Raw genomic sequence first — 27,273 nt, 5'->3', positions numbered from 1 at the left:
CCACACCACGTCGTGGCCGTGCTGAGTCCGAGGACATCAAAGCACTTACCCGGCTCCTTGTGACCACCCCCGGAACAGCCTGGGATGGGGGAGGAAGAGGCCTTTCCTCGTGACCCGTGGAGACTGTCACATCGGGGGCGGATTTGTGCCACAGCTGGGCGCTCAGGGTGGGAGACCGCCGCTGGAGCGCCAACCTGCCAAATGGAGTGGTAGACGGTGGTTGTGATGCCAGCCGTACACACCGGATACGTGATCCAGGGAACAAGGAAACCACTCTTGCTGAGCTCTTGAGTACTGCAGCCACTTGGGCATGCAGCGCAATTAAATGCAAAAGGTAACAAAAAGATGAAGATCTGATTACCAGCTCCAGAGCAGCGGGTTTCGTTGTCCCTGGGTCGCCCGTCTCAAGGGTGCTTTGAAGCCTTTCACGGGTTCTGGGCAGCCGTGAGACGGGTGGCGTCTGCTTCCTGCGGTGGGCTCCACGCCGGGGCCAGGCCGAAGGGGCGGGCTGCGGCGGAGCTGGTGCAGTCACCGCAGGGGGATGCCCTTGGCGATGGGTAGATGGGGTGTGGGATCTTGAGCTGCGCTGGGCCAGGATATGCCGGCTAGCATCCATCTACTGCTCTACCATCGAGAACTGCTGGGCAAAGTCCTCGACGGTGTCGCCGAATAGGCCCGCCTGGGAAATGGGGGCAGCAAGGAATCGTGTCTTGTCGGCCTCACCTATCTCGACCAGGTTGAGCCAAAGGTGGCGCTCCTGGACCACTAGTGTGGCCATCGTCCGCCCGAGAGACTGCACCGTGACCTCCATCGCTCGGAGATCGAGGTCGGTCACCGAGCGTAGTTCTTGCATCAATCCCGGTGCGGAACTACCTTCGTACAGTTCTGGGAAGAAAGGAACGGGGCGGGGCGTGGCTTTGATCAGCGCCGCGAGCCCAGAAACCAATCACCGAGCCGCGAGTCTTCAGGGAAGAGCGGTGAAATCCACTCTAACCGACGCTCGCGGCTGCCTGGGAAAGCATGTCGTCATCTCCACGTCAGCCTGTGACTGTGCGATCGACCCCGAAGGGAGGAGCCCAGCTGAGGCTTCCGACTGGCTTCAGGAAAGAGCGGTGAAATCCACTCTAACCGACACTCGCGGCTGCCCGGGAAAGCATGTTGTCATCTCCGCGTCAGCCTGTGACTGGGCGATCGACCCCAAAGGGAGGAGCCCAGCTGAGGCTTCCGACTGGATGAGCCCGCTCTCCGATGCTGCGCTCAAGAGCTCATCACTTTCGCGGGCTCTGAATAAGAGGTCGAACTCGCCGTGAGATGAGCCGGCGGACTCACCCGGAAGCCCGATCGGGGCAGACGAGCGTGCTGGGGAATGGGAGGTCCGCGGGGGGATACCGGCTATTGTGGTCAAATACAAGCTATTTTCACTGTATAAAAATGTACAACATGCATAGAATGGTTGCTGATTTACATAAATAAATATGACCAAAACGGCAAGCGCTAACAATTAGCTGTATTTAGAAAAAATAACAAACCTGTCATTCACTTCAGAAACTACTCTCCTTCACCATGTTGAAAGTGTAGGACTCCTCCCATCTCGGAAACTCAGGTATTAAAATGATCTCAGAGTTTCCCAGTCCTAATTACGAATTGAGGGGTCATTCATGTGCAACTTCCAAGTGGGAAACTCATATTTACGATAATTTCGATAGCACGTTAAGGGCAGCAAAGTTAAAATGTTGAGTTAGTAATTAGGGAATACTTTTTTTTTTTTTGTTAAGGACCCTAACGAAAATTAACCATGGTTTTATTATACTAATATTGCAGTAACCATGACTGTACTGTTGTCACCATGGTTTTCTTAGCAGAAATCATGGTTTTTGTACAGTAGTAGCTATATATTAACCATGGTTTTATTGTAGTAACATTGTAGTAGCCATGACAATGACTGCTGTCACCATTGTTTTATTGGCAGAAATCATATTTTTGATACAATTAACCATTGTTTTCAACAGTAATACTGTAGTTTCCATATAGTAACCACGATTTTACTACAGTATTGTAAACATGACAGTAACCATGTTAATTTTGTGGTTACTATGATTTTACTACAGATACCATGGTTAATTGGGGTGTAAATCGGCAGTTTCATCACGATTCAGTCTTGTATCCATTCCCTTAGCCAGCGGTCTGATGTTTGTGATACCTCAAAGTCTGCCAAGATAAGATTTCGATTCGAGGGGCCAGCAATCGATATTATGATATGTGCCTGTTTTTTACATTTTCATTACATTTATTATGTCAAAAATGCAACCAAAATATAATTTGAATATTTTATTGAGCTCTCTGAAATGTGCAAATCCAGTGTCTACATTGTGCCATCCACAACAAAATAAGATACTTCAGTAAATACAGAAATATATATATATTTAATATATATTAAAGTTAATCACGCATGTGAACCACTCCGTGTTATCCTGTCACCAGAGCTCGCAGATCTGTTGACGCGCGCGCGCAAACAGATAGAGCAGAGCGCAACTTCAATCTCTCCGCGCACATCCGTGTCACACATGAGAAGCGTAATTAGTGCATATAAAGCCAGATGAATATCATAAGGTTGCTGCATCGCATGACGTGTCTGGCATTAGAGCGTAAAAAAATGCATTGTATGATGACCGCATCGTTGGTTAACTGATTGATGCATCGATCCAGATCGATGGATCATTACACCCCTAATGGTTAAACTATGGTTACTGTAGTAAAACCAAGTGTTTGTTACCAAATAGAATATTTTTACTTTGGATTTGGCAGTTATATATATATATATATATATTACTTTGAAACAACTTGCCATCATTTGTTAACTCCTTTTGGTGTGAACTAATTTAAGGAAGATGAATGATCTCATAAATTTATGGAGCCAGTGCACCAGGTCGACACGTAACCTCCCCCAACGCTGTTATGAGTGTCGAATGGCCCTTCAGGGACAAGTTGACTGCCCAAAAGATAGAGACAGGCTAGCCCAGTCATGGCTTCTTATCCTCTCTTTTTTTTTCTCTCCCCAAAAAAAGAGTGAAATTTGTTAACCGACTGGGGCCACCAGGTCTATGTCTTGGGGGTGTCCCTCCCAAGGGGAAGACACCGCGGAGATCACACCCCACCCAGAGAGAGGGGAGGTATTTTGAGTGGAAATACGTCACATGGTCTTGCTGAGCCTTGTCGGAAGTATGTCATGTGGAGCAGTCCCATGGTAGGTCCAATCCTATGGGGGAGGAGTTTCTACAAACATGGTGACTGGGGCAGAGGGGCCTCTGCCCTAGGAAGACGCAGTTTACCAACAGGAAAACGAATTAGTGGAAGATATACGTCGCATGGGGTTACCTATGGGGAACCAACACATGCGGAGCACCTACCTCAGTACAGGGCTTAGTTAGCACATGTACTGAGCCGGCAGCGAGTTTCTCCGCAAACTCATCTGCCACAGGGCTCGGAGGATGTCATCCAGGGAACACAGTTTGTGAACACTACTGGGAGTCAACAGCGCACGTCTTCAGCTCAGGGGAGGTGAAAGGCTCTATGCGCAAGCGATACACCCGGCCAGCTGTCCCGGACTTACTTGCTTGTGCCTGCCACTACACAGGATGAAACCGGTTCCACCCAGAGATTGTAGAACCTCGCAAAGGTGTTGGGTGTTGCCCAGCCTGCTGCTCTGCAAATGACTGTTAGAGAGGCACCACTGGTCAAGGCCCAGGAGGCTGCCACACTCCTGGTAGAATGGGTGGTGTGGCGGATGGTGGTCGTGATGATGGCTGTGCACACCGGGTATGTGACCCAGGGAACAAGGAAACCGCTCTTTTGCTGAACTATTGGGTACGGCAGTCACTTGGGCATGCGGTGAAATTAAATGAAAAGGTAACAAAATATTCTCCTCCTGGCCCTCCACCGGGAGATGGAGTGGTCTGCTTACCAGCTCCAGAGCAGTGGGTTTCGTCGTCCCTGGGTCGCCATCTCAGGAGCGCCTCGAAGCCTTTTGCGGGTTCTTGGCGGCCGGCCATGAGACGGGTGGCGTCTGCTTCCTGCGGTGGGCTCCATGCCGGGTCCGGGCCGCGGCAGAGCCGGTGCAGTCACCGCAGGGGGACACCCTTGGTGACGAGCAGACGGGGTGTGGGATCTTGAGCCGTGCCGGGGCAGGATGTGCCGGATAGCCTCCCTCTGCTGCTTCACCGCCGAGAACTGCTAGGCAAAGTCCTCAATGGTGTCGCCGAACAGGCCAACCTGGGAAATGGGGGTGCCAAGGAACCGTATCCTTGTCGGCCTCTCCCATCTCGACCAGGTTAAGCCAAAGGTGGTGCTCCTGGACCACCAAGGTGGACATCGCCCGCCCGAGAGAACTTCGTCGCCCGGAGAGCGAGGTCGGTCGCCGAGCGCAGCTCCTGCATCAATCCCGGGGCAGAACTACCCTTGTGCAGTTCCTTTAGCGCCTTGGCTTGGTGGACTTGCAGGACAGCCATGGCGTGCAGGGCGGAGGCGGCTTGTCCAGCGGCACCATAGATTTTGGCCATCAGGTACGACGTAAACCTACAGGCCTTGGACGGGAGCTTTGGGCACCCACGCCAGGTGGTGGCGCTCTGCGGAAATAGGTGCACCACGAGTGCCTTATCCACCAGGGGGATTGCCGAATAGCCCTTTGCCGCCCCACCATCGAGGGTAGTGAGGGCGGGGGAGCTGAAAGATTGGGACCGGGCAGTAAAAGGTGCCTCCCACAACCTTGTCAGCTCCTCGTGCACTTCTGGGAAGAAAGGAACTGGGATGGGGCATGGCTGTGAGCGGCACTGCGAGACCAGGAACCAATCATCGAGCCGTGAGTGACCCTGCACTCTGACCCCAGCCTAGCTGGGATATGTGAAAAAGAAGAATTTCACTGTATATGTGCAAATGTATAATGTGTGATAAATAAAGAAAATTATAATTAATTATAATAAATGAGGGTTCAGGGGAGAGCGGAGGGTTCCACTCTAGCCCGAAGCTCATGGCTGCCTGGGAAAGCATGTCTGTCATCTCCGCGTCAGCCTGTGACTGGGCAACCGTACCCGAGGGGGGGAGCCCAGCTGAGGCTTCCGCGTCCGACTGGATGAGCCCGCTCTCCGATGCTGCGCTCGAGAGCTCATCACCTTCGCGGGCTCCGAACAAGAGGTCGAACTCGCTGTGAGACGAGCCGGCAGACACATCTGGAAGCCCGATCGGAGCAGACGAGCATGCTGGGGAATGGGAGGTCCGTGGGGGGATACCCGTTGGAGGTGGTCCCATTGGAGTCCCCAAATCGCCCCCAGTGATAGCTGCGATTGCCTCATACCTGTAGGTAGAAGGACCGAGGCAGGGAGCCGCTGGGGTGGCTTGCTTTCTTACGAAGGCAAGCCGCAACCGCAACGTTGCCATGGTCATGTTCTCGCAATGAGTACATCATCCATCCACGAACGCTGTCTCTGCGTGGGTAGCACACAGACACGAAAGACAGCGATCATGACCGTCAGAAGGCGAGAGATAGCAACCGCAACCAGGAATAACACACAAACGGAAAGGCATCTTTAAAAAGACGCGTCTTTAAAAAGACGTTCCATGTGTGCCGCTCTTTTAGAGAAATATACTCTTTTTTAGAATATACTCTTTTATTTCTGCCGAAGCGCCCAGGGGCGTTCTCTGCAGTGCACCAGTGCAGAGGGGGGAGAAGCCGCTGAAATGCGCCTTCAGATCCAGCAGAGGTGAATGAACAGCCGTGGGAATTCAGTTCAGTGAACATCGACTGTTCGGCTCTGAAGAGAAAATCTGAATGAGTGGTTGCATACCAGCTCCTTTTATTCCCATATGTTCGGGGGAGTGGTATGCAAATACCCATATTTTTCAAAGACCAGAGGTGTTTCGGGCTCCCAAGAGTGATCCCTAGTGTCACCTCATCGACACAACGTCGAGTGAGTGACAGATAGGGAACCCATCTTCAGTCTGACCCAGTATTAGATACTCTAGCACTAGCCAACGACAGCATAGCTGTTAACAACTATTAACAACAGAACAGCAATAATGTTGTTGTAATGATTTTGCAAGTCACAGCATTGTTATTAATATTTGGCAGAAAAAACCCCATTTAAGATCTGTAAAGCTGTTTATTAAAAAAAGTGATACAAAGAATAAATGCAAAGCAATATGGAATAAATTATGACAATAATCCACATAAGATCAGAGAGTTTTTTTTTAAAGGGATGCAAGGCAGTGATGTAGCAATATCATTTACATGTTGAGAACCCATATGAGAATTTTTATTTTATTTTTTTCAGTGTTTAAGGCATTTGATGCAAATGAAACAAATGTCCTCACTGCTGGATCAGGTTTTGTTGCTCAAATTCCTTCAACGTTTAATGTCAGTGGTCAAAATAACTTTCTGTGCTTTAGCACCACCTGTTGCTCTGGTTTTGGTAACTGCAGCAGCTCATGACACGTGACCAAAGATTGGTTATGGCATTTCATCCCCAGGCGAAGAATTTTTTTTTACACACTCACCATAAAAAAAGCATTGGTTTGTCGGCACGCGATTCGGCGCTAATGTTCGCTCTAGGTGAGAATGGATCATCATTGTTTCTATTCAAAATGTTAATCATGGCAAGAAATCGCAACGAAGATTCGCCTTTGGTGTCCAAAGGCCTTTATACTTTGTATTATATTAGTACTGTAATTCGTTTTTGTTGTGTTACCAGATCTGCAATGAGGTTTGTCATTCAGCTGCTGAGGAAGTGACAGAAAGTTTGGCCTATTTCTCACGTCTTTTTTTCTTTTGGGAAGCTGTAAAAGCGTAATAGTGTATTTTCTTCTTTTGCTGTTGGAACAAATGGGTAAGCAAAAAATATATTTGCTGTGGTCTCCCATTCACCACTATACAAGTTTACCCTGCTTACCTTACTTCTGTATTTCAAACTCAGTATACGAAAAGGGATCATTCATTTTCATAACTGAATTATGCCCACAAGACAGGACATTTTAATTTAATTCCTGGAGGGCTTAAGTTGATGATGTCTACAATATTCATACTTTTCTAGTAGATTATGCTATTTTAGCAGGCTAATCAGTTAAGATGCTAGATGTAGGTTGTGCTACCTTTGCTGGCAGCTGACTCCCAACTTGGTATGCATCTTTACCTATGGTCTTGATCATGGTAGTGTGGCACAGTAGGTAATGATGTAGTTTGAAACTAAATAAAGAGGCAAGTGATTCTTTCATTTTTGTTTAACTTTACTGAACAAGCACTAATTACAGAGACAAAACAAAATGGAGAAAAGCAACATTGGAGTTCAGGAAGCAACTCTCTTCTTCATTACTGTTAGTATACCCATGCAAGGCATCATAGCATTGAAGTTCATTTAAACATTTGTAACATAGCTGTAAATAAAGATTCACAACAACACACAGTTTTAACCATTAAGATAAACTGAACTTATTGTTTTTCATAATAAATCCACTACCTTTCAGCTAACATATCATAACAGGTAAAGCGCTGGGCTGTTGGAAAGGCTGCTAGAAAGGTTGTGTGTTTGAAACCCACCCAGCCTAGTCTTAAAGTTGTATTAATGTATTCCGCTCTTTGCTTTTATAGGCGAATCCAGGCTTTGCTTGGCCTCATTATTGCTGCTTGCAACTATATTTGTCATTGTTTATTTAATAAAAAAACAATGTAGCAACAATGGCCGTTAAGTTGAAAAGATCTTCAAATTGCAAAAAAAGAAAAAAAAGAAAAGAAAAAGAAATCATACCTCTGCTAGCTGTGCTTTGTTGAGACCAGGTCTGGTCTGGATTTTGTAGTGCCGCTTGTAACGTCTCAGTGTGTTAACCTGGAGCTGGAATAGGTCAACCTGATATAAAAAAACAAAACAAGCATGATTATACACTATGAACCACAGCAAATAAAATATACTATTACATTCACTCACATCATTAATGAAGGAAGCGAAGCAGATACTGCTAAAAGCAATGCTAGGCAGAGATAAGACACAAGTTAGCTTGTGTCGATGGACATTTGATGATTGTTCTAAGTAATCAGAGATGATATAACTATATTAGTTAACAGAGTGAAAATCACAGTTACAGAGAGCAAATGTAACTAAATGTATCTATTACATCTCAAAGAAGGCCTGTAGTAGGGTTGGGAAGAAGAACCGGTTATTTCAGCTGTAAAGCCAAAGTGCACTAGCACCACCAAAGAGAATTGCAAAAATAAACATTGTTTTCAAATTGCTTTCCCAAATACTCCCCTTGGTCTGCTGATGATCAAATAAACAGATTGTGCCGCCCCAAACTCACCATTAGTTGAGTCAATATTGCTATGTCGGGCGTCTAAAACAATGTTTGGAGCAATGTTTAATAGCGCGACAGAGTCACACCCTACATCCAAAGTTGCCTACTAGAATAGAATGAACTGTATTTGATGAAGGACACACTTCTCGGCCGGTAAAACAGTACATTCTTTAGGTATGCATAAGAGCAGTATGAATAGATTCTGGACAAACTTCATCCGGGGACGTGGGTATTGACCCCTGACCTGAATATATGAAGTAATAACAACAACTACTAAAATCTAATCCAGTTTTGTTAAACAAGCACTGTAGTGAACCATGGACAGCAAGAAGATGAAGCCATATCAAAGCTTTGTCCATCCACTACATTGGATGAAAATTAATGTGGAGGTGATCAGGTTTCTGTGGTGAACAATCGGACCAGATGACATTCCAGGAGCCAGTTTATGGCAGAGCCTCTCCCTAACTGTCAAGGCAAAGACAGTTTTCCAATACATTGGAAAAGACTTCTCATTGGTCCATGAGTGGTTTCTTAGCAACATCTTAAACCCCCATCCTAAGGTTTGACCTAAGACCAGAGTTGAGCTAAGGACCATAAAAATTCTTCAAGACCTCTCGAAGCAGCATTAACTTGCCATGTGGAGAAGGCTGAAACAAAGAAGCCACAAAGACGAATCTTTACAAACAAATTTTACTCCTAACATTAACAATAACTGCAACACATCCACTCCATGTTCATTCACTGAACTGTTTATGTAAATTGCAATTGTTTGATTAACATGATAGTTCACACAAATTGAACTGTTAAGGTATATATGAATGTATGCGTAATATTGAATCTGTCTATGTCATGTTTGGTCTCTATATCTTCAGAAAAATGCCAAGAGTATTTTTAAGGAGGTTTGGAAAGGAAACAATGCATGGATAAAACTTTAAAGACACTGTTCTAATTACAGTATGTACTTTAAAATATGCAAATGTTCCACACAGAGGAGGAAGGGTGAGCCACATTGTGTGGGCCCCCTCCGCTGTCAGCAGCCAATCATAACCCTGAAACAAGAAGCACCAAACTGAAATCTCCTCATCACAAAGGTATGAAGCATCCTTACAATCAGCCACACCTTTGTTCTGAGTTTCCGGCTGTTTGAGTTCTGGAGCAATAAAAGAATAATAATCAACATTCTGGGTTCCCAGCCTGAGTGGTGGGAGACATTAACAGAATAACAGTGACACTCCAAAGTCCTGAGTTCCCGTCCAGAGGGTCGTTAACAGGATACACTTCTATGTATAACACATCTCTGTTCTGGTATCACTCCATTAAAGAGAGAAATTAACAAACCATCCAAAGTTCTTAGTCTCCATCTGAGAGGCAGTAGAAGATCGACCAAGTAATGGTTAATCCCTATACCAGGAAGATATCTACAGCTACAAGGTTTAGCTCTGGCGAGCAAAGTTTCATGCATCTGCATATTCCAGATCTAGAAGCTTGCGCCTGTATATTTGCATGTTCCAGATTGCAAGAACTCTCTCAGTGCTTCCAGCAGATCAGCATTCCTCTGCTCCTTCGTGTCCAAGGCTGTTGAAACGGAATCCAGCTCCTCCCCAATGTAACATGGCCCCGAGCCTCAGTGGAAGCCGCTGTCACCGAACTCATCGATCGATCAAGGAGAACTTGGCATTAGTGTATACTATCAGTTTATGATTATCTAATGTTCCTTAGATTGCATAACCTGTGATCAAATGTCTAGCAAATAATCTTTTGAGTTATTTAATTAGAAATACATTTTTCACCTTATTAACAGAGAGACAGCAACTTATCTTTAATAAGAGAATAGTCATACTTTGCCATCGCTACATCCAATTCAACCACTTGCATCTTTCCATCCTATGCACTTTATTTACCTATTCATTTATTTGATCTTTTAGCATATTAGTACCATTATGTCGTTTTTGTTAGTAATTCTTGTTCATCTTTTTGTAAATAAATCTAATTTTATTACAACTGTGTGTACCTTGTGTTGATGATACAGAAGAGCTCTAAAGGTTAGGGCGAATCTCACAAATCGATGAGATTAATCAGATGACCAACTCCCTCAAATGTACATTGTGGCAGCGGGGGCGTGGTCAAGCATCTCTCCGGAAGAGAGAAAGCGGTAAGGGCGCTTACACCTGAGCCAAATTATGTCTAACACCTGTCTCTAATTTCAGTGAGCACGGGGAGAGCGGCATAAAGAGGGCCACGCAGCACTCAGAGAAGAGAGAGTACCTGGGCACTAGAGACCTGACTGAGAAGCCAAGAGCTTAGTATTGTAAAGATGAGAGTTTACTTTTTCTGAAGTTGTTGTTTATGTTTAGACTGAGTTGTTGAACACACTGAGAGCCCTGAAAGAGTGCATTTGCTGCAGTAGGGAGAATAAAACGCTTGCCTGAACCAGAGAATCTGCTTCTCGTCTCCTCCTTTAACTAAGAAGTCTTACACACATTTTTAATTTATTGAATGATCCATTTGGATAATTTTTCATTCTGTTAAGGTGAAACTCCTTAGCTGGTACCTCGAGGATGGAAGGAGGGGCTGTCTGATATTAATAAACACACATACACACCTTAAGTGATGTGTGATCAAAAATTACCACATACTTTGGTGTCTTGTGAGAGGCCCAGTTAATTTCTGCATGAGGGGGACCTACACGATATTAGGCAGGTTGTTTTAATGTTGTGGCTGATCGGTGTGTGTGTAATTATATATATATATATATATAGTGGATATAAAAAGTCTACACATCCCTGTTAAAACAGCAGGTTTTTGTGATGTAAAAAATTAAACAAAGATAAATCATATCAGAACTTTTGCACCTTTAATTAAAAAATTACAACCTATGCAATGCCACTGAAAACCAAAATGACATATTTCAGAGAAAAAATTTATTAAAATCAAAATCTTAGAATAACCTAACGGCATAAGTGTGCACATCCCTGAACTAATACTTAGTTGAAGCACCCTTTGATTTTATTACAGCACTCAGTCTGTTTGGATAAGAGTCTATTAGCTTGGCACATCTTGACTTGGTAATATTTTCCCACTCTTCTTTGCAAAAACATTCCAGATCTGTCAAATTGTGAGGGCATTTCCTGTGTATGGCCCTCTTCAGGTCCACCCACAGATTTTCTATAGAATTCAGGTCTGGGCTCTGGCTGGGCCATTCCAAAACATTTATCTTTTTTGCTGAAGCCATTCTTTTGTTGATTTGGATGTGTGCTTTGGATCATTGTCATGCTGAAAGGTGAAAGATCTCTTCATTTTCAGCTTTCTAGCAGATGCCAGAAGGTTCTGTGCCAAAATTGACTGGTACTTGGAGCTATATGATTCCCTCCACCTTCATTAAAGCCCCAGTTCCAGCTGAAGTAAAGCAGCCCCAAAGCATGATGCTGCCACCACCATGCTTCACTGTGGGTATGGTGTTCTTTTGCTGATGTGCTGTGTTGTTTTTGCACTAAACATACCTTATACAATATTGGGCAAAAAGTTCAATCTTGGTTTCATCAGACCATAACACATTTTTACACATGGTTTTGGGAGACTGGATTTAGGTTTTTGCGGGTTTGGATGTTTTTTTTTTTCATCAGAAAAGGCTTGTGTCTTGCCACCCTGTCCCATAGCCCAGACAGAAGAAAAATACAGGAGATAGTTATCATATGTAGGGAGCAACCAGTACTTGCCAGAAAGAGTTGCAGCTCCTTTAATGTTGATGTAGGCCTCTTGACAGCCTCCCTGACCAGTTTTCTCTTTGTCTTCTCATCAATTTTGTAGGGACATCCTGATCTTGATAATGTCACTGTTGTGCCATACTATCTTCAATTGTTGATGACTGTCTTCACTGTGTCCATAGTATATCTAATGCCTTGGAAAAAAATGTGTAGCCCTCACCTGAGCGATACCTTTTAACAATGAGATCCCGTTGATACTTTGTAAGCTCTTTGTGGCCCATGGCTCTTGTAGTAGCATGCAACCAAGAAGATGTCAGAAAAATACTACAAGAACAGCTGAGATTTATTTGGAGTTAATCAGAGTCACTTCAGGTGAAGACAGGTGTGTACTATTTCACATGAGCTTGATGATTGGTTTATTCTGAACACAGCCACATACCCACTTATAAAAGGGTGTGCACACTTATGCAGTTCAGTTATTCTAAGTTTTTTATTTTTATTTATTTTTCTCTGAAATGTGTCCCTTTGGTTTTCAGTGGCATTGCATAGGTTGTAATTTTTACATTAAAGCTGCAAAAAGTCTGATATGATTTACGTAATAAAAACCTGCTGTTTTAACAGGGGTGTGTAGACTTTTTATATCCACTGTATATATATATATATATATATATATATATATATATATATATATATATATATATATATATATATATACAGTTGAAGTCAGAAGTTTACATACACTTAGGTTGAAGTCATTAAAACTCATTTTTTTAAACATTCCACAGATTTCATATTAGCAAACTATAGTTTTGGCAAGTCGTTTAGGACATCTACTTTGTCCATGACACTAGTAATTTTTCCAACGATTGGTTTCAGACAGACTGTTTCTCCTTTAATTGACTATATCACAATTCCAGTGGGTCAGAAGTTTACATACACTAAATTAACTGTACCTTTATGCAGCTTGGAAAATTCCAGAAAATGATGTCAAGCCTTTAGACAATTAGCTTCTGATAGAAGGTGTAAAGAATTGGAGGTGTACCTGTGGATATATTTTAAGGCCTACCTTCAAACTCAGTGCCTCTTTGCTTGACATCATGGGAAAATCAAAAGAAATCTGAATTTCTTCTGTAAAAAAAAAACATTGTGGACCTCCACAAGTCTGGTTCATCCTTTGGAGCAATTTCCAAATGCCTGAAGGTACCACATTCATCTGTACAAACAACAGTATGCAAGTATAAACACCATGGGACCACGCAGCCATCATACCACTCAGGAAGAAGACACATTCTGTCTCCTAGAGATGAATGTACTTTGGTGTGAAAAATGCAAATCAATCCCAGAACAACAGCAAAGGACCTTGTGAAGATGCTGGAGGAAACAGGTAAACAAGTATCTATATCCATAGTAAAACAAGTCCTATATCGACATAACCTGAAAGGCTGCTCAGCAAGGAAGAAGCCACTGCTCCAAAACCGCCATAAAAAAGCCAGACTACAGTTTGCAAGTGCACATGGGGACAAAGTTCTTTTTGAAGAAATGTCCTCTGGTCTAATGAAACAAATAGTGAACTGTTTGGCCATAATGACCATCGTTATGTTTGGAGGAAAAAGGGTGAGGCTTGCAAGCCAAAGAACACCATCCCAGCCGTGAAGCATGCGGGTGGCAGCATCATGTTGTGGGGGTGCTTTGCTGCAGGAGGGACTGGTGCACTTCACCAAATAGATGGCATCATGAGGAAGGAAAATTATATGGATATATTGAAGCAACATCTCAAGACATTAGCCAGGAAGTTAAAGCTCGGTTGCAAATGGGTCTTCCAAGTGGAAAATGACTCCAAAAATACCTCCAAAGTTGTGGCAAAATGACTTAAGGACAACAAAGTCAAGGTATTGGAGTGGCCATCACAAAGCCCTGACCTCAATCAGATAGAAAATTTATGGGCAGAACTGAAAAAACATGTGTGAGCAAGGAGGCCTACAAACCTGACTCAGTTACACCAGTTCTGTCTGGAGGAATGGGCCAAAATTCCAGCAACTTAGTGTGAGAAGCTTGTGGAAGGCTACCCAAAACGTTTGACCCAAGTTAAACAATTTAAAGGCAATGCTACCAAATACTATCAAAGTGTATGTAAACTTCTGACCCACTGGGAATGTGATGAAAGGAATAAAAGCTGAAATAAATAATTCTCTCTACTATTATTCTGATATTTCACATTCTTAAAATAGTGATCCTAACTGACCTAAGACAGGGAATGTTTTCTATGAATAAATGTCAGGTAAAACAACAAAGTCCAGTAAACATAAAAAAGCTAAATCAATATTCAGTGTGACCACCTTTGCCTTTAAAACAGCACCAATTCTCACTAGGTACACCTGGACACAGTTTTTCTTGGTTGTTGGCAGATAGGATGTTCCAAGCTTCTTGGAGAACTCGACACAGTTCTTCTATCTATTTAGGCTTATTATCAAGAATACGATTTTTGCCCTAATATCAAAGGTCTTAGTACAAAAAAAAGAAATTATGATCCAACGTGAATTTTCTTGATAAAAAATATGATCGTGCCTGGTAACATGTGCATGTAAAATGGCTAGAAATAGCATTTTAGCTTAGTGTAAAGCTGACAATTTACACAAGGTTTATTTCTATTTCTTGTGCTCCAAACTTACTTCTCTGTCTGCTCGTATGAATGTAACACATCATAAGAAAGTGTTTCACCGCTGTTCAAATGCACTTTGGATCGCATCATTTATATGTATAAATGTTTTCCATCTGAAAGGACTAAATATTAAATGAAACAAATGACAATAAAATGCAAAGTAATCTCTTCAGTAATCAAAATACTTTGAATGTAACTGTATTCTAAATACCAATGATTTATATTGTAACTGTAGTGGAATACAGTTACTTAAATTTTGTATTTTAAATACGTTACTTGTATTTCGTTACTCCCCAACCCTGTATATATATATATATATATATATATATATATATATATATATATTTGTATATAGCCTATATCATTTACACATTTACAGTTGAAAACGTCATGGTTACTTGTGTAACCTCCGTTCCCTGATGGAGGGAACGAGACGTTGTGTCGACACTAGGGGTCACTCTTGGGAGCCCAAGACACCTCTGGTCTTTGATAAAAGGCCAATGAAAATTGGCAAGTGGTATTTGCTTGCCACTCCCCCGGACATACGGGTATAAAAGGAGCTGGTATGCAACCACTCATTCAGGTTTTATGCTGAGGAGCTGAGACAAGGCCCGGCCATTTCAGCGAGTAGTTCAGCGTTGTGGCAGGAGGGACGGAGGTTACACAAGTAACCATTACGTTCCCTATCTGTCACTCACTCGACGTTGTGTCGATGTAGTGACACTAGGGGTCCCTATACGAAATGCCACAACTGGCTGAACTGTGTTACGTGAACTGGCGGTGTGTGGTGGGCAGACTACTGTGTGCCTCATAGCCAGCACACCAGGTCGACATGTAACCTCCCCCAACATAGTTATGAGTGTCGAATGGCCTTTTGGGGACAAGTCGACTACCCAAAAGATAGAGACAGGCTAACCCAGTCGTGGTCTCTTTTCCCCTTCTCTTTCTCCACTCCCTAAAAAAGAAGGGGGATTATCCGACTGGGCCGCCAGGTCTAGTCGGGGGGTGTCCCTCCCAAGGGGAAGACACCACGGAGACCACACCTCGCCCAAAGAGAGGGGGGGATATTTAAGTGGAAGAATACGTCATATGGTCTTTCCAACCATGTGGAGAGTCTTCAAGGTAGATCCTACCCAATGGGGGAGGAGTTACTACAAACATGGAGACTGGGGCAGAGGGGCTCTGCCCAAGGAAGATGCAGTTTGCCAACAGGGAAACGAATTAGTGGAAGATATATATCGCATGGGGTTAGCCTTACAGGGAACCGCCACATGCGAAGCACCTACCCCAGAACAGGACTCTTAGTTAGCACATGTACTGGGCTGGCAGCGAGTCTCTCCGAAAACTCAACTGCCACAGGGCTCGGAGGAAGTCAACCAGGGAACAAAGCTTGTGAACACTACTGGGAATTAATGGCGCACGTCTTCAGTTCAAAAGGAGGTGGAAGGCGATATGTGCAAGCGATACACCCGGCCGGCTATCCTGGGCTTATCCGCTTGTATTGCATGCCACTACCTGGGATGAAAACGGTTCCACCAGGTTGTAGAACCTTGCAAAGTTGTTGGGTGTTGCCCAGCCTGCTGCTCTGCAAATGTCTGTTAGAGAGGCACCCCTGGCCAGGGCCCAGGGAGCCGCTACACCCCTGGTAGAATGGGCTCGTAGCCCTACCGGGGACGGCATGTCCTGGGCGTGATATGCCATAGTTATGGCGTCAATGAGCCAGTGGACGATCCTCTGCTTGGAGACAGCGCTTCCTTTCCACTGTGCACCAAAGCAGACAAAGAGCTGCTCAGAGATCCTAAAGCTCTGCGTGCGATCCAAATAGATGCGTAAAGCGCGAACCGGACACAGCAATGACAGGGCTGGGTCTGCCTCCTCCTGGGGCAGCACTTGCAGGTTCACCACCTGGTCCCTAAAAGGGGTCGTGGGAACCTTGGGCACATAGCCCGGTCGGGGTCTCACGTGAGTGACCGAACTCCAGGCACGTTTCGTTGACAGAACGTTTGCAGTTCTCCTTCCCTCTTGATGGAAGTGAGTGCAATCAGGAGGGCAGTCTTCAAGGAGAGTGCCTTAAGCTCGGCTGACTGCAAAGGCTCAAAGGGGGCTCTCTGTAGACCCTGAAGAACTACAGAGAGGTCCCATGAGGGAACGAGGCGCGGTCTGGAGGGATTCAGCCTCCTGGCGCCTCTTAGGAACTTGATGATCAGGTCATGCTTCCCTAAGGACTTACCGTCGACTGCGTCATGGTGTGCTGCTATGGCGGCAACGTACACCTTCAAGGTGGAAGGGGACAGTCTCCCTTCCAACCTCTCCTGCAGGAAGGAAAGCACTGATCCGACTGCGCATCTCTGGGGTCTTCCTGTCTGGAAGAACACCACTTAGCGAACAAACACCACTTAAAGGCATACAGGCACCTCGTAGAGGGGGCCCTAGCCTGAGTGATCGTGTCTACCACCGTCCAGGGGCCAGACATGGAGATTCCAGAGGTCTGGTCGCGGGTGCCAGATGGTGCCCCGTCCCTGAGAAAGAAGGTCCTTCCTCTGGAGAATGTTGCAAGGAGCGTGAAGTCTGAGAACCACGTCTGGGTGGGCCAGTAGGGTGCTACCAGGATGACCTGCTCCTCGTCCTCCCTGAACTTGCACAGGGTCTGTGCAAGTAGGCTCACTGGGGGAAACGCATATTTGCACAGGCCAGGTGGCCAGCGATGTGCCAGAGCATCTATGCCGAGGGGGGCCTCGGTGAGGGCGTACCAGAGCAGGCAGTGGGAGGATTCTTGGGAGGCGAACAGGTCCACCTGTGCCCCTCCGAATCGACTCCAAATCAGCTGGACCACCTGAGGGTGGAGTCTCCACTCTCCGCTGAGGGTAACCTGTCTTGACAGCGCTTCTGCTGTAGTGTTGAGGTTGTGAGTTGCTCGCAGCGACTTGAAGTGCTGCTGACTCCAGAGGAGGAGACGGCGGGCGAGTTGTGACATACAATGAGAGCGCAGAACGCCTTGGAGGTTGACATATGCTACTGTTGCCGTGTTTTCTGTCCGAACTAACACGTGCTTGCCCTGGATCAATGGCAGAATTGCCAACAACTTGAGGCAGATGATGTGCCAATGCAGTCGCGGGCCCGTCCACACAGCGCCCCAGCCCGTTTTGGAGGCGTCCATCGTGACCACGACATGCCTGGAGACCGGTTCTAGGGGAACACCTGCCCGTCGAAACGAGAGGTCGGTCCAAGGGCTGAAAAGAAGGTGACAGACCGGCGTGATGACCACACGATGTGTCCCGTGGCGCCATGCCCATCTCGGGACTCGAGTCTGAAGCCAGTGCTGAAGTGGTCTCATATGCATCAACCCGAGCGGGGTGGCTACCGGTGGCTACCGCTGAGGATGCCATATGTCCCAGGAGCCTCTGAAAAAGTTTCACTGGAACTGCTGTTTTCTGTTTGAACGCCTTCAAACAGGCCAGAACCGACTGGGCGCGCTCGTTCGTAAGGCGCGCTGTCAAAGAGACTGAGTCCATCTCCAAACCGAGAAAAGAGATGCTCTGAACTTTTCCCAGTTGACCCGAAGCCCTAGTCGGCTGAGGTGTGAGAGCACCAAGTCCCTGTGTGCGCACAACATGTCCTGAGAGTGAGCTAGGATTAGCCAGTCGTCGAGATAGTTGAGAATGTGAATGCCCACCTCCCTTAACGGGGCAAGGGCTGCCTCTGTGACATTCATGCAGGGCAGAGGTGGCTTGTCCAGCAGCGCTGTAGGCTTTAGCTGTCAGGGACAACGTGAACCTACAGGGCTTGGACGGGAGCTTAGGGCATCCGCGCCAGGTGGCGGCGCTCTGCGGGCATAGGTGCATCGCGAGCGCCTTATCCACAGGGGGAATCGCCGTATAGCCCCTGGCCACCCCGCCATCGAGGGCAGTGAGGGCGGGGGAACTGCGGAATCGGGGCCGGGCAGTAAAAGGTGCCTCCCACGATTTCGTCAGCTCCTCGTGCACTTCCAGGAAGAAAGGCACTGGAGCGGGGCGTGGCTGCTTTGAGCGGCGCCGCTAGCCCAGGAACCAATCATCAAGCCATGAGGGTTCAGGGGAGAGCGGAGGGTTCCACTCTAACCCGACGCTTGCAGCCGCCCGGGAAAGCATGTCCGTCATTTCGGCATCAGCCTGTGACTGGGCAATCGTCCCCGAGGGGTGAGCCCAGCTGAGGCTTCTGCATCCGACTGGACAAGGCCGCTCTCCGCTGCGCTCGAGAGCTCATCATCTTCGCGGGCTCTGAACAAGAGGCCAGACTCGCCGTGAGACGAGCTGGCGGACTCATCCGGAAGCCTGACTGGAGCAGACGAGCATGCTGGGGAATGGGAGGTCTGCGGGGGGATACCCGGTGGAGGCGATCCCATTGGGGTCCCCAAATTGCCCCCAGTGCTAGCCGTGCTGGCCTCATACCCATAGGTAGAAGGACCGAGGCGGGGAGCCGCTGGGGTGGCTTGCTTTCTTATGAAAGCAAGCCATGACCGCAATGTTGCCATGGTCATGTTCTAGCAATGAGAACATGAACCATCCACAAACACTTCCTCCGTGTGGGTCGTGCCCAGACATGAAAGACAGCGATCATGACCATCCGAAGTTGAGAGATAATGACCGCAACCAGGAATAACACACAATCGGAAAGGCATCTTTAAAAAGATGTGTCTTTAAAAAGACGTTCCGTGTGTGCTGCTCTTTTAAAGAAATATACTCTTTTAGAGGAAAAGGCTCTATCAGAAAATATACTCTCTTTGTTTTCTGCCGAAGCGCCCAGAGGTGTTCTCTGCAGTGCACCAGTGCAGAGGAGGGAGAAGCCGCTGAAATGCGCCGTCAGATCCAGCAGAGGTGAATGAACAGTAGAATTCAGCTCAGTGAGCATGATCGTTCGGCTCCGAAGAGAAAATCTGAATGAGTGGTTGCATACCAGCTCCTTTTATACCCGTATGTCTGGGGGAGTGGCATGCAAATACCACTCGCCAATTTTCATTGGCCTTTTATCAAAGACCAGAGGTGTCTTGGGCACCCAAGAGTGACCCCTAGTGTCACTACATCGACACAACGTCGAGTGAGTGACAGATAGGGAACAGCCGCCCAGCTCATGGCTCACCAGCATTCTTTTAAATCCAGCATTTTAAACATGATGTCTTCTCAGATCCTGAGGCATTATGGGATAGTAAAATGTCCAGTTGATCCGCAGTTCAAAATATCGCAAGAAATATTAGGTCACCCAGGTATTTCTCACTTACTGATTTATGAATACTGAAGATTCGGAAATACTACTCCATTGACAGGGCTCGACAATAAGTACTACCCAATGGCCCGGGGCCACTGTGAGAGAGATTTGGGCCAGTTACTAGAACTGTTACTTGCCTGATTGGGCCAGTGCTGGACTTATAATGTTAGTGCTTGTGCAGTGTGAGAGCACAAAAAGTACGTGGAGCGAACACAGTCTTGTAACCGAGCACTCAGGAGAAGAGCAAGTGCAAAAAAACTGAGTGCACAGATATGAGCAGGATTGCATGTCTTATGCAACATTTTTATTATCCCAGCACATTCCATGTTCACAGTGCAGAAATTCCTACATTGATTTTAACATATTGGTGAAAATATGTAATCAATGCATACTGTAGGAACACAACAAATCAATAGTTTCTTTCTATTGGACTGTAAATCCATGTCTCTCCATGCATCTCTCACCATGCAGCCGCTGTTTAACGCAAAGGCACAGACCACTAGTATTGCTTGCACAGTAAAACAAAGCGTGTTTTTCTTTCTTTTTATAGCCATTAGAGATGAAGCACTGATTAAACGAATACACTTTGTTAAACCCTGGTTATACAGCTGAATGTCCTGAATGTCAGTACAGTACAATACAACCTACTGTACATTTTATATATACTATATATACTATTTTTATTGTATAATGTGTATTCTATATTGTGTATTGTACTATATTGTACATTGTATGTTATTATTTGTATATTGTGTTATGTGTAATTATGTGTATATTAGATTTTAAATAGTGTTGTGTAAATCTGATGTTTATTGTAAATTGGTAGATGTCTCATCACTGTCACAACTACTATGTTGCTCGGAACTGCATCCAAGAATTTCACACACTATTGCACTTGTTTATATGGTTGTGTGACAATAAAAGTGATTTGATTTGATTTGATTACTCATGGCTGTAAATTTGAGCTGCCGAGTATTCCAAATGTAAGAACATTTAACAATTAGTTGTTTCAAAATGTAATCATTAATTCTTGGCGTTTGATATGAAAAGAAGCAAAATCACAATGGCTATTATTATAATCAGAGCTGTTCAACAGTCTACTTCATATCATCATCATAACACACCTTTTATGTCTCATTTCTAGACTGTACTACAGGTAAAATCCTGTGCTTTGTGTATCAGTCAGAGTTGGTCTTGTATGGGTTGACAGCATGACTAAACGGGTGACTGAAAACCCATTATTTACTCCTCTGAACTTGTTGGAACTCTTCACTGAAAAACACATGTAAATGGCAGGACGGTTGAGTTTATATCATGTATTGATGAATTAATATCTGTAAAGCACTTATATGATGTAGCAACTCAGTGTAATAACTGCACAATGTAATAACTGCACATAATGTAATAAGTATTACATGAATACTTATGTAATAAAATCTTGAGCTCATAATGTAATAACAGTTTTTACTTTATGAGAAATGTATTACATTATGAACTCAATAATTGTATCATATTGTAATAATTTCCAAAACAAAACAGTAGTATTATTTTTAAGGCATAAAAACACTTGTAGTCTTCAGTTAAATGAGGATATTAAATACTTTTTAATTTGACAATGATAAAGGTATACAGTGCATACTGATAAATGACAAATAGTGTGCTATAACAACACTGTGTACAAAGTAAAGCCTACGTTGTAAATAAAAAAAACCCCCACAGTATCTGTCTATCTACACACACACACACACACACACACACACACACACATATATATATTTAAGCAATATCACACGAGCAAGAGTGCAACATGGCCCTACATCAACACTGCTGTGATTTGGCCTCAAGCACGAGGCCGTAGGCCGAGTGCCGTAGGTAATCACAGCAGTGCTGATTTAGGGCCATATAGCACGATTGTGAGTGTAACAACAGTTCAATGAACAAATAAATGTTAAAAAATTATGAAAAACTGAGTACGGTCATAAAAAAATGCATTTGTGCATGGAACTACTTTCTTACACGACGGATCAGAATCTGCCATTGCTGGTTCATACCAAATGATGCGTCCAAACCTTCATTAGTAATTCAAAAATGTCACTTCAGAAATAGTATCATGGCTTGTGCTGTTTCTACCAAGTTATTAGATAAAGAAGGATAGATGGATGGATGTGTGTGTGTTTGTAAGAGAGAGAGAGAGAAGAGTGATGGAGCTTGTGCGATCACCTGTTGCAACTCCCAAGCAGAGATGCTATCAGCTTTCTGAAGATCAGCTTTCTCAGTGGAAAAATAGCTGTCCAAGCGGGGGTATTTCTCCCTATTTCGCGGTAGCCGGTGCGCAAGAGTCATTCACTATAGAAACCGCAGTCTCCTCTGCCATTTTAAACTGTGTGTCCTCTCCAATGTGGAAAGTCCAGTAAGAGGTAAGTGCCTTGAGATGGTGTAATTAATCAGTCTGTTGTGTCTCTCAGCTGTGATAAGCCGTAATGCTGAAGTTGTTCATTTAAAGCTATTTCCTGGCTTTAGTAGTGTAGTAGTAATACAAGCGATCACGTAGTGCTGTTGTACGTAAACACTGACTTCATGTCACCTAACTGGCTCATTTTACACACAAAAATGATCTTTTGCCACCACCTGCTGGCTAACATATGTAATGTCAAAAAAATTACATGTAAAGACACACATCTACAGTAGCTCTTAACACATCTGCACTGCTCTTACACTAGTTTAGAACGGCACGAACACAAGTGGAGTGATACACACAGTGAAGCGTCCGAGTGCTGATGGTGTGAGACCATCAGTACTCATGGAATGTCTCTCGTCCAATCAGATTCGAGGACCGGAACTAACTGTGTATGTATGTATGTATGTATGTATATATATATATATATATAAATTTGCACAGTATAATTACCTACTGTACATCTTCAGATGAACACTATAACAGTCCAACCTTATATTCAAAGAAAAAGAATATATGTTGAAATGCAATTCAGATAAATAAATGTTAGTATATTATTAAGAAAGTACTGCAATCATCCATTGAATATGCTGGACAAAACAAAATGTGATTGATGTGTGATTGATGTCTATAAATGATTTAATGTATGTTTGAATAAATCTCCTAATTCTATCAAATGTCTAAAACATTTTTGGAATTTAGAGTCCTTTTTCTCAAAAACAAGTGTTTATGACAGCCACCTTTTAAATGATTATATCTCGACAATGGCTTGGAGTAGAAATATAAGTTTATAATTATGTAGCCAAGTGGGAAAACATCATGTAATTTAACAAAAATTGGACGTGGACCCTTTAAGAGTTTTGCAACACCCGCTTTCCGGTACTCTCTCCTGTTAGAAACATGAAAACAAATGTTGTGCAAGAGAGCTCCTGGTTTTGTTCATCGTTTGAGAATTCTTTGTGTAAATATCAAATTTTACACAAAGTGTTGTTAAATTGTATTAAATATGTGTTCACAAGAATCGTATGTTAAAACTGAGTGTTTGTTATGGATCATTTTTGAAGGATGCATATGGATTTCATGTGTGGAGTTTGACCACGTTTGGCATACATGAAAGAACTGGGCATGTACATTTAGTATTAATCATATCTCATGTAATGAGAGCATATGTGGTGAGAGTTTTGTTGTATTAGACTACAATACACAAGGAATACAAAAATATATTTTTGTATCCTGTGGTGATTTTTTTTCAACCAACCGGCTACAATTAAACAGCTGAAACTTTTAAGTTTTGTGTTTGTTTTTTTCCCTATAAAAACAAGTTTTAGCTTTCACACTATGTCAATTTTATCAAGAAATCAAAAGAATGAATGTTCTTTTGATAGTCTTTAATGCGGTGTGTGGCAGATCGCAGTATCTGCCTCTGTTCAAACGGCAACACAGAGCGCGAGGGAATCAATCATTTTCTTCACTTTAATAGAAGTTATAACACAAAACAAAACATGAATAATGTACATCTGAGGGCATGCTGAAAGATACAGTACAAATTACATTCACGTATCATTTCTTGTGTATGCGCCTAAGCTGTTTCAATCACAGGAAGATGTCAGTAAAACAGCTTGTGAAGAACTTGTCACCTAACGTTACCTCAGGAACATTTAGACAATAATGTCCTTGGCTCATTAGTTAGCTAGAAAAATGAAAAGCTTCTCTAAAGAGAAGCATATCACTAAAAATTATACATGCATTACACATTTTTGCAGAATATAAACAAGTTTTTTTATGTCATTTTTATTTGTAAAGCGCTTTTCACAACACATATTTTTTCAAAGCAGTTTTTCTTTTCTTTTTTGGGGGGGGGGATTTTTCCCCCTTTTTCTCCCAATTTGGAATGCCTAATTCCCAATGTGCTTTTAAGTCCTCATGGTCGCGTAGTGATTTGCCTCAATCCGGGTGGCGGAGGATGAATCCCAGTTGCCTCCGCGTCTGAGACCGTCAACCCGTGCATCTTATCTCGTGGCTTGTTCAACTCACCACGCGTCCCACCGAGACCGAACCACATTATAGCGACCACAAGGAGGTTACCCCATGTGACTCTACGCTCCCTAGCAACCGGGCCAATTTGGTTGCTTAGGAGACCTGGCTGGAGTCACTCAGCACGCCCTGGGATTCGATCTAGTGAACTCCAGGGGTGGTAACCAGCGTCTTTTACCACTGAGCTAGCAAGGCCCCCCTCAAAGCAGCTTTAAAGAAAATCATGCATTAACAGAAAATGAAAACTGTAGTATCTATAAAGTCATAGAGTCATCATTGTGTAGTTTGATTAAATATGACTGTAAATTGTGTATAAAAATAAACAATTAAATCATAATTGTATTTAGAACCCCAGTGAGCAAGCCAAAGGCGACTGTGGCAAGGAACACAAAACTCCATAAGATGTTGGATAATGGAGAAAAATAACCTTGGGAGAAACCAGGCTCACTGTGGGGGCCAGTTCCCCTCTGGCCAACCAGCATGAATATAATGACAATATTATTTATTTATGTGCAGTGCAGGTCATGGTTTAAAATTAGTAAACTAAGTAAGGGTTAAGGGTCAGTGTTTAAACAAAGATTTTGTATGAACTGTAATATTAATGACAAATGTCTTTGAAGTTCAGCCTGGATTAACTGCAGAAGTTAACATTGATGCATTGTCCTTTGTTAATTGGCTGATGAAGGCTTTTGCTGGCAAATCATTTAAAGTCGATGTATTCCATTTTAAGAGTGTAGTCCATCATTAGACCAAGGTGATGCAGGCAGAGATCAGTGAGGTGCAGTTCAACCAGCAGGTCATTTCGGTGAGGTTCGGAGAGGTTTATCCTAAGTCCAAGGTTCAGGCAGTGGCATATGAATTACCCGATGTCTTACTGTTGGAGTTGGCATCAGTTCATCCTCTGAGATCCATCGTAAAAAACTGAAGTGATGTCCTGCTGGCATCAGCTGCATTTTGTCATCACTCAGAGACACGTAGCAGTGGAGTCCGATAACAAGCAGGAACGGAGCTGGATCTGGCCGGCTCTGGTAACCTCGGAATATGAATTGAGACAGGGAAACAAATAGAATAATATTAGCGTAGATGCCATTACATTTTTTGCAGAGTTATAGAGCATGACAAATGTTTCTGGTTCTGGCAGACATAACTAAAGCAGCCTAATTGTGAGTTGGTGGATAAATTAAGTGTATGCCTGGCTAAATAGATGAGTCTTTAGTCTAGACTTAAACTGAGTGTGTCTGCGTCCCGAACAGTGTTAGGGAGACTATTCCATAGCTTAGGAGCCAAATAGGAAAATGATCTACCTCCTTTTGTGGATTTTGATATTCTAGGAACTATTAACAGGCCAGAATTTTGCGATCGTGATAAACGTGATGGAACCTAGCGTGGTAGAAGGTCATTCAAAGCTTTGTACACAGTTAACAATTTTTTTATATTAATACAAAATGTAATATGTAGCAATGTAATGATGATAAAATGGGGCTAATATGATCATATTTCTTGGTTCTAGTCAGTACTCTGGCTGCTGCATTTTGAACCAACCAAAGTTTATTTATTGAACTTGCAGGACATCCTCCCAGTAATGCATTACAATAATCTAGTCTTGAGGTCATGAATGCATGAATCAGTTTTTCAGCATCAGCAACAGAGAGAGCATGTGTGTAACTTAGCAATATTTCTGAGGTGGAAGAATGCTGTTCTACAAACACTGGAAATGTGATTTTCAAAGGACAGATTGGTACAAAATATAACACCTGTGTTCTTCACTGTAGAAGACGATGTAACAGTACATCCATCGAGAGTCAAATGATATTTTAGAGGCTTATTTTTAGAGGTTTTTGGTCCAATAATTACTACTTCTGTTTTGTCGGAATTGAGTAGAAGGAAATGTCTGGCCATCCAATCTTTGATTTTATTGATACACTCTGCTAATTTGGAGAATTGTGAAATTAAAGTTCGGTATCGTCGGCATAACAGTGGAAACTTATTCTACGATTCCTGATAATATCTCCCAGGGGAAGCATATATAAGGAGAAAAGCAGAGGCCCTAAAACTGATCACTGTGGCACTCCATACTTAACTTTTGTTTGATTTGACAATTCCTCATTTACACAGGCAAAGTGGTAGCGGTCTGCTAAATAGGACCTAAACCATGCTAATGCAAGTTCACAAATGCCAACATAATTCTCAAGCCTATTCAAGAGAATGTTATGATCGAGGGCAGCACTAGAATAGAAATGCAGCCACGATCAGATGATAAAAGCAAGTCATTTGTAACTCTGATAAGTGCAGTCTCTGTACTGTGATGGGGCCTAGGTCCTGACTGCAATTGTTCATATATACTATTTCTCTGTAGAAGTGAACATAATTGGGAGGACACTATCTTTTCTAGTGTTTTTGACACAAATGGGAGATTTTAAATCGGTCTATAATTAGCCAATTTTCCAGGATCAAGCTGTGGCTTCTTAATAAGCAGTTTGATAACTGCCATTTTAAAGTTTCTTGGGACATGTCCTAAGGATAGCGAGGAGTTAATCAAATTAAGAAGAGGTTCTGAGATTACAGGGAATACCTCTTTTAAGAGCTTAGCTGGTATTGGATCTAACATACATGTGGATTTTGATGTTTTGATAAGTTTTGTTAGCTCTTCGTGATCTATGACAGCGAAGGATTGAAGTTGCTCGTGAGAAAAATTATGAGATACTGTTTTCTGTGGTACTGTGACAAACAATTGCATAATTCAAATTTTATTTCTGATTATTTCAATTTTATCAGTAAAGAAATTCATGAAGTCATTACTATTGTGCTGCGACGGAATATCTGGTTCAGTCGAGGCTTTATTCCTAACC

At 43.7% G+C, this 27,273-nt stretch overlaps 1 protein-coding gene across 3 annotated transcripts in view; it reads right to left on the bottom strand.

Annotated features, from left to right (window-relative positions):
- LOC127430745 (histone deacetylase complex subunit SAP30L) overlaps positions 1-27,273 on the bottom strand; it is a 162,770-nt gene that overhangs the window by 52,622 nt on the left and 82,875 nt on the right. Inside the window, exon 3 of one of the 3 annotated variants that reach the window (XM_051680767.1) lies at positions 7,791-7,889. In XM_051680767.1, coding sequence (XP_051536727.1) covers positions 7,791-7,889 — 99 coding nt within the window. Of the gene's footprint in view, positions 1-7,790; positions 7,890-23,861; positions 25,458-27,273 lie in introns of those variants that run through there. The other 2 variants (XR_007895482.1, XM_051680768.1) reach the window with 2 other exon arrangements.

Source organism: Myxocyprinus asiaticus, chromosome 40 (genome assembly GCF_019703515.2).
Source record: "Myxocyprinus asiaticus isolate MX2 ecotype Aquarium Trade chromosome 40, UBuf_Myxa_2, whole genome shotgun sequence".
Classification (NCBI taxonomy): Eukaryota; Metazoa; Chordata; class Actinopteri; order Cypriniformes; family Catostomidae; genus Myxocyprinus; species Myxocyprinus asiaticus.
The sequence above is the reverse complement of the archived record's forward strand: the minus strand, read 5'-3'. Positions and strand labels throughout refer to the sequence as shown.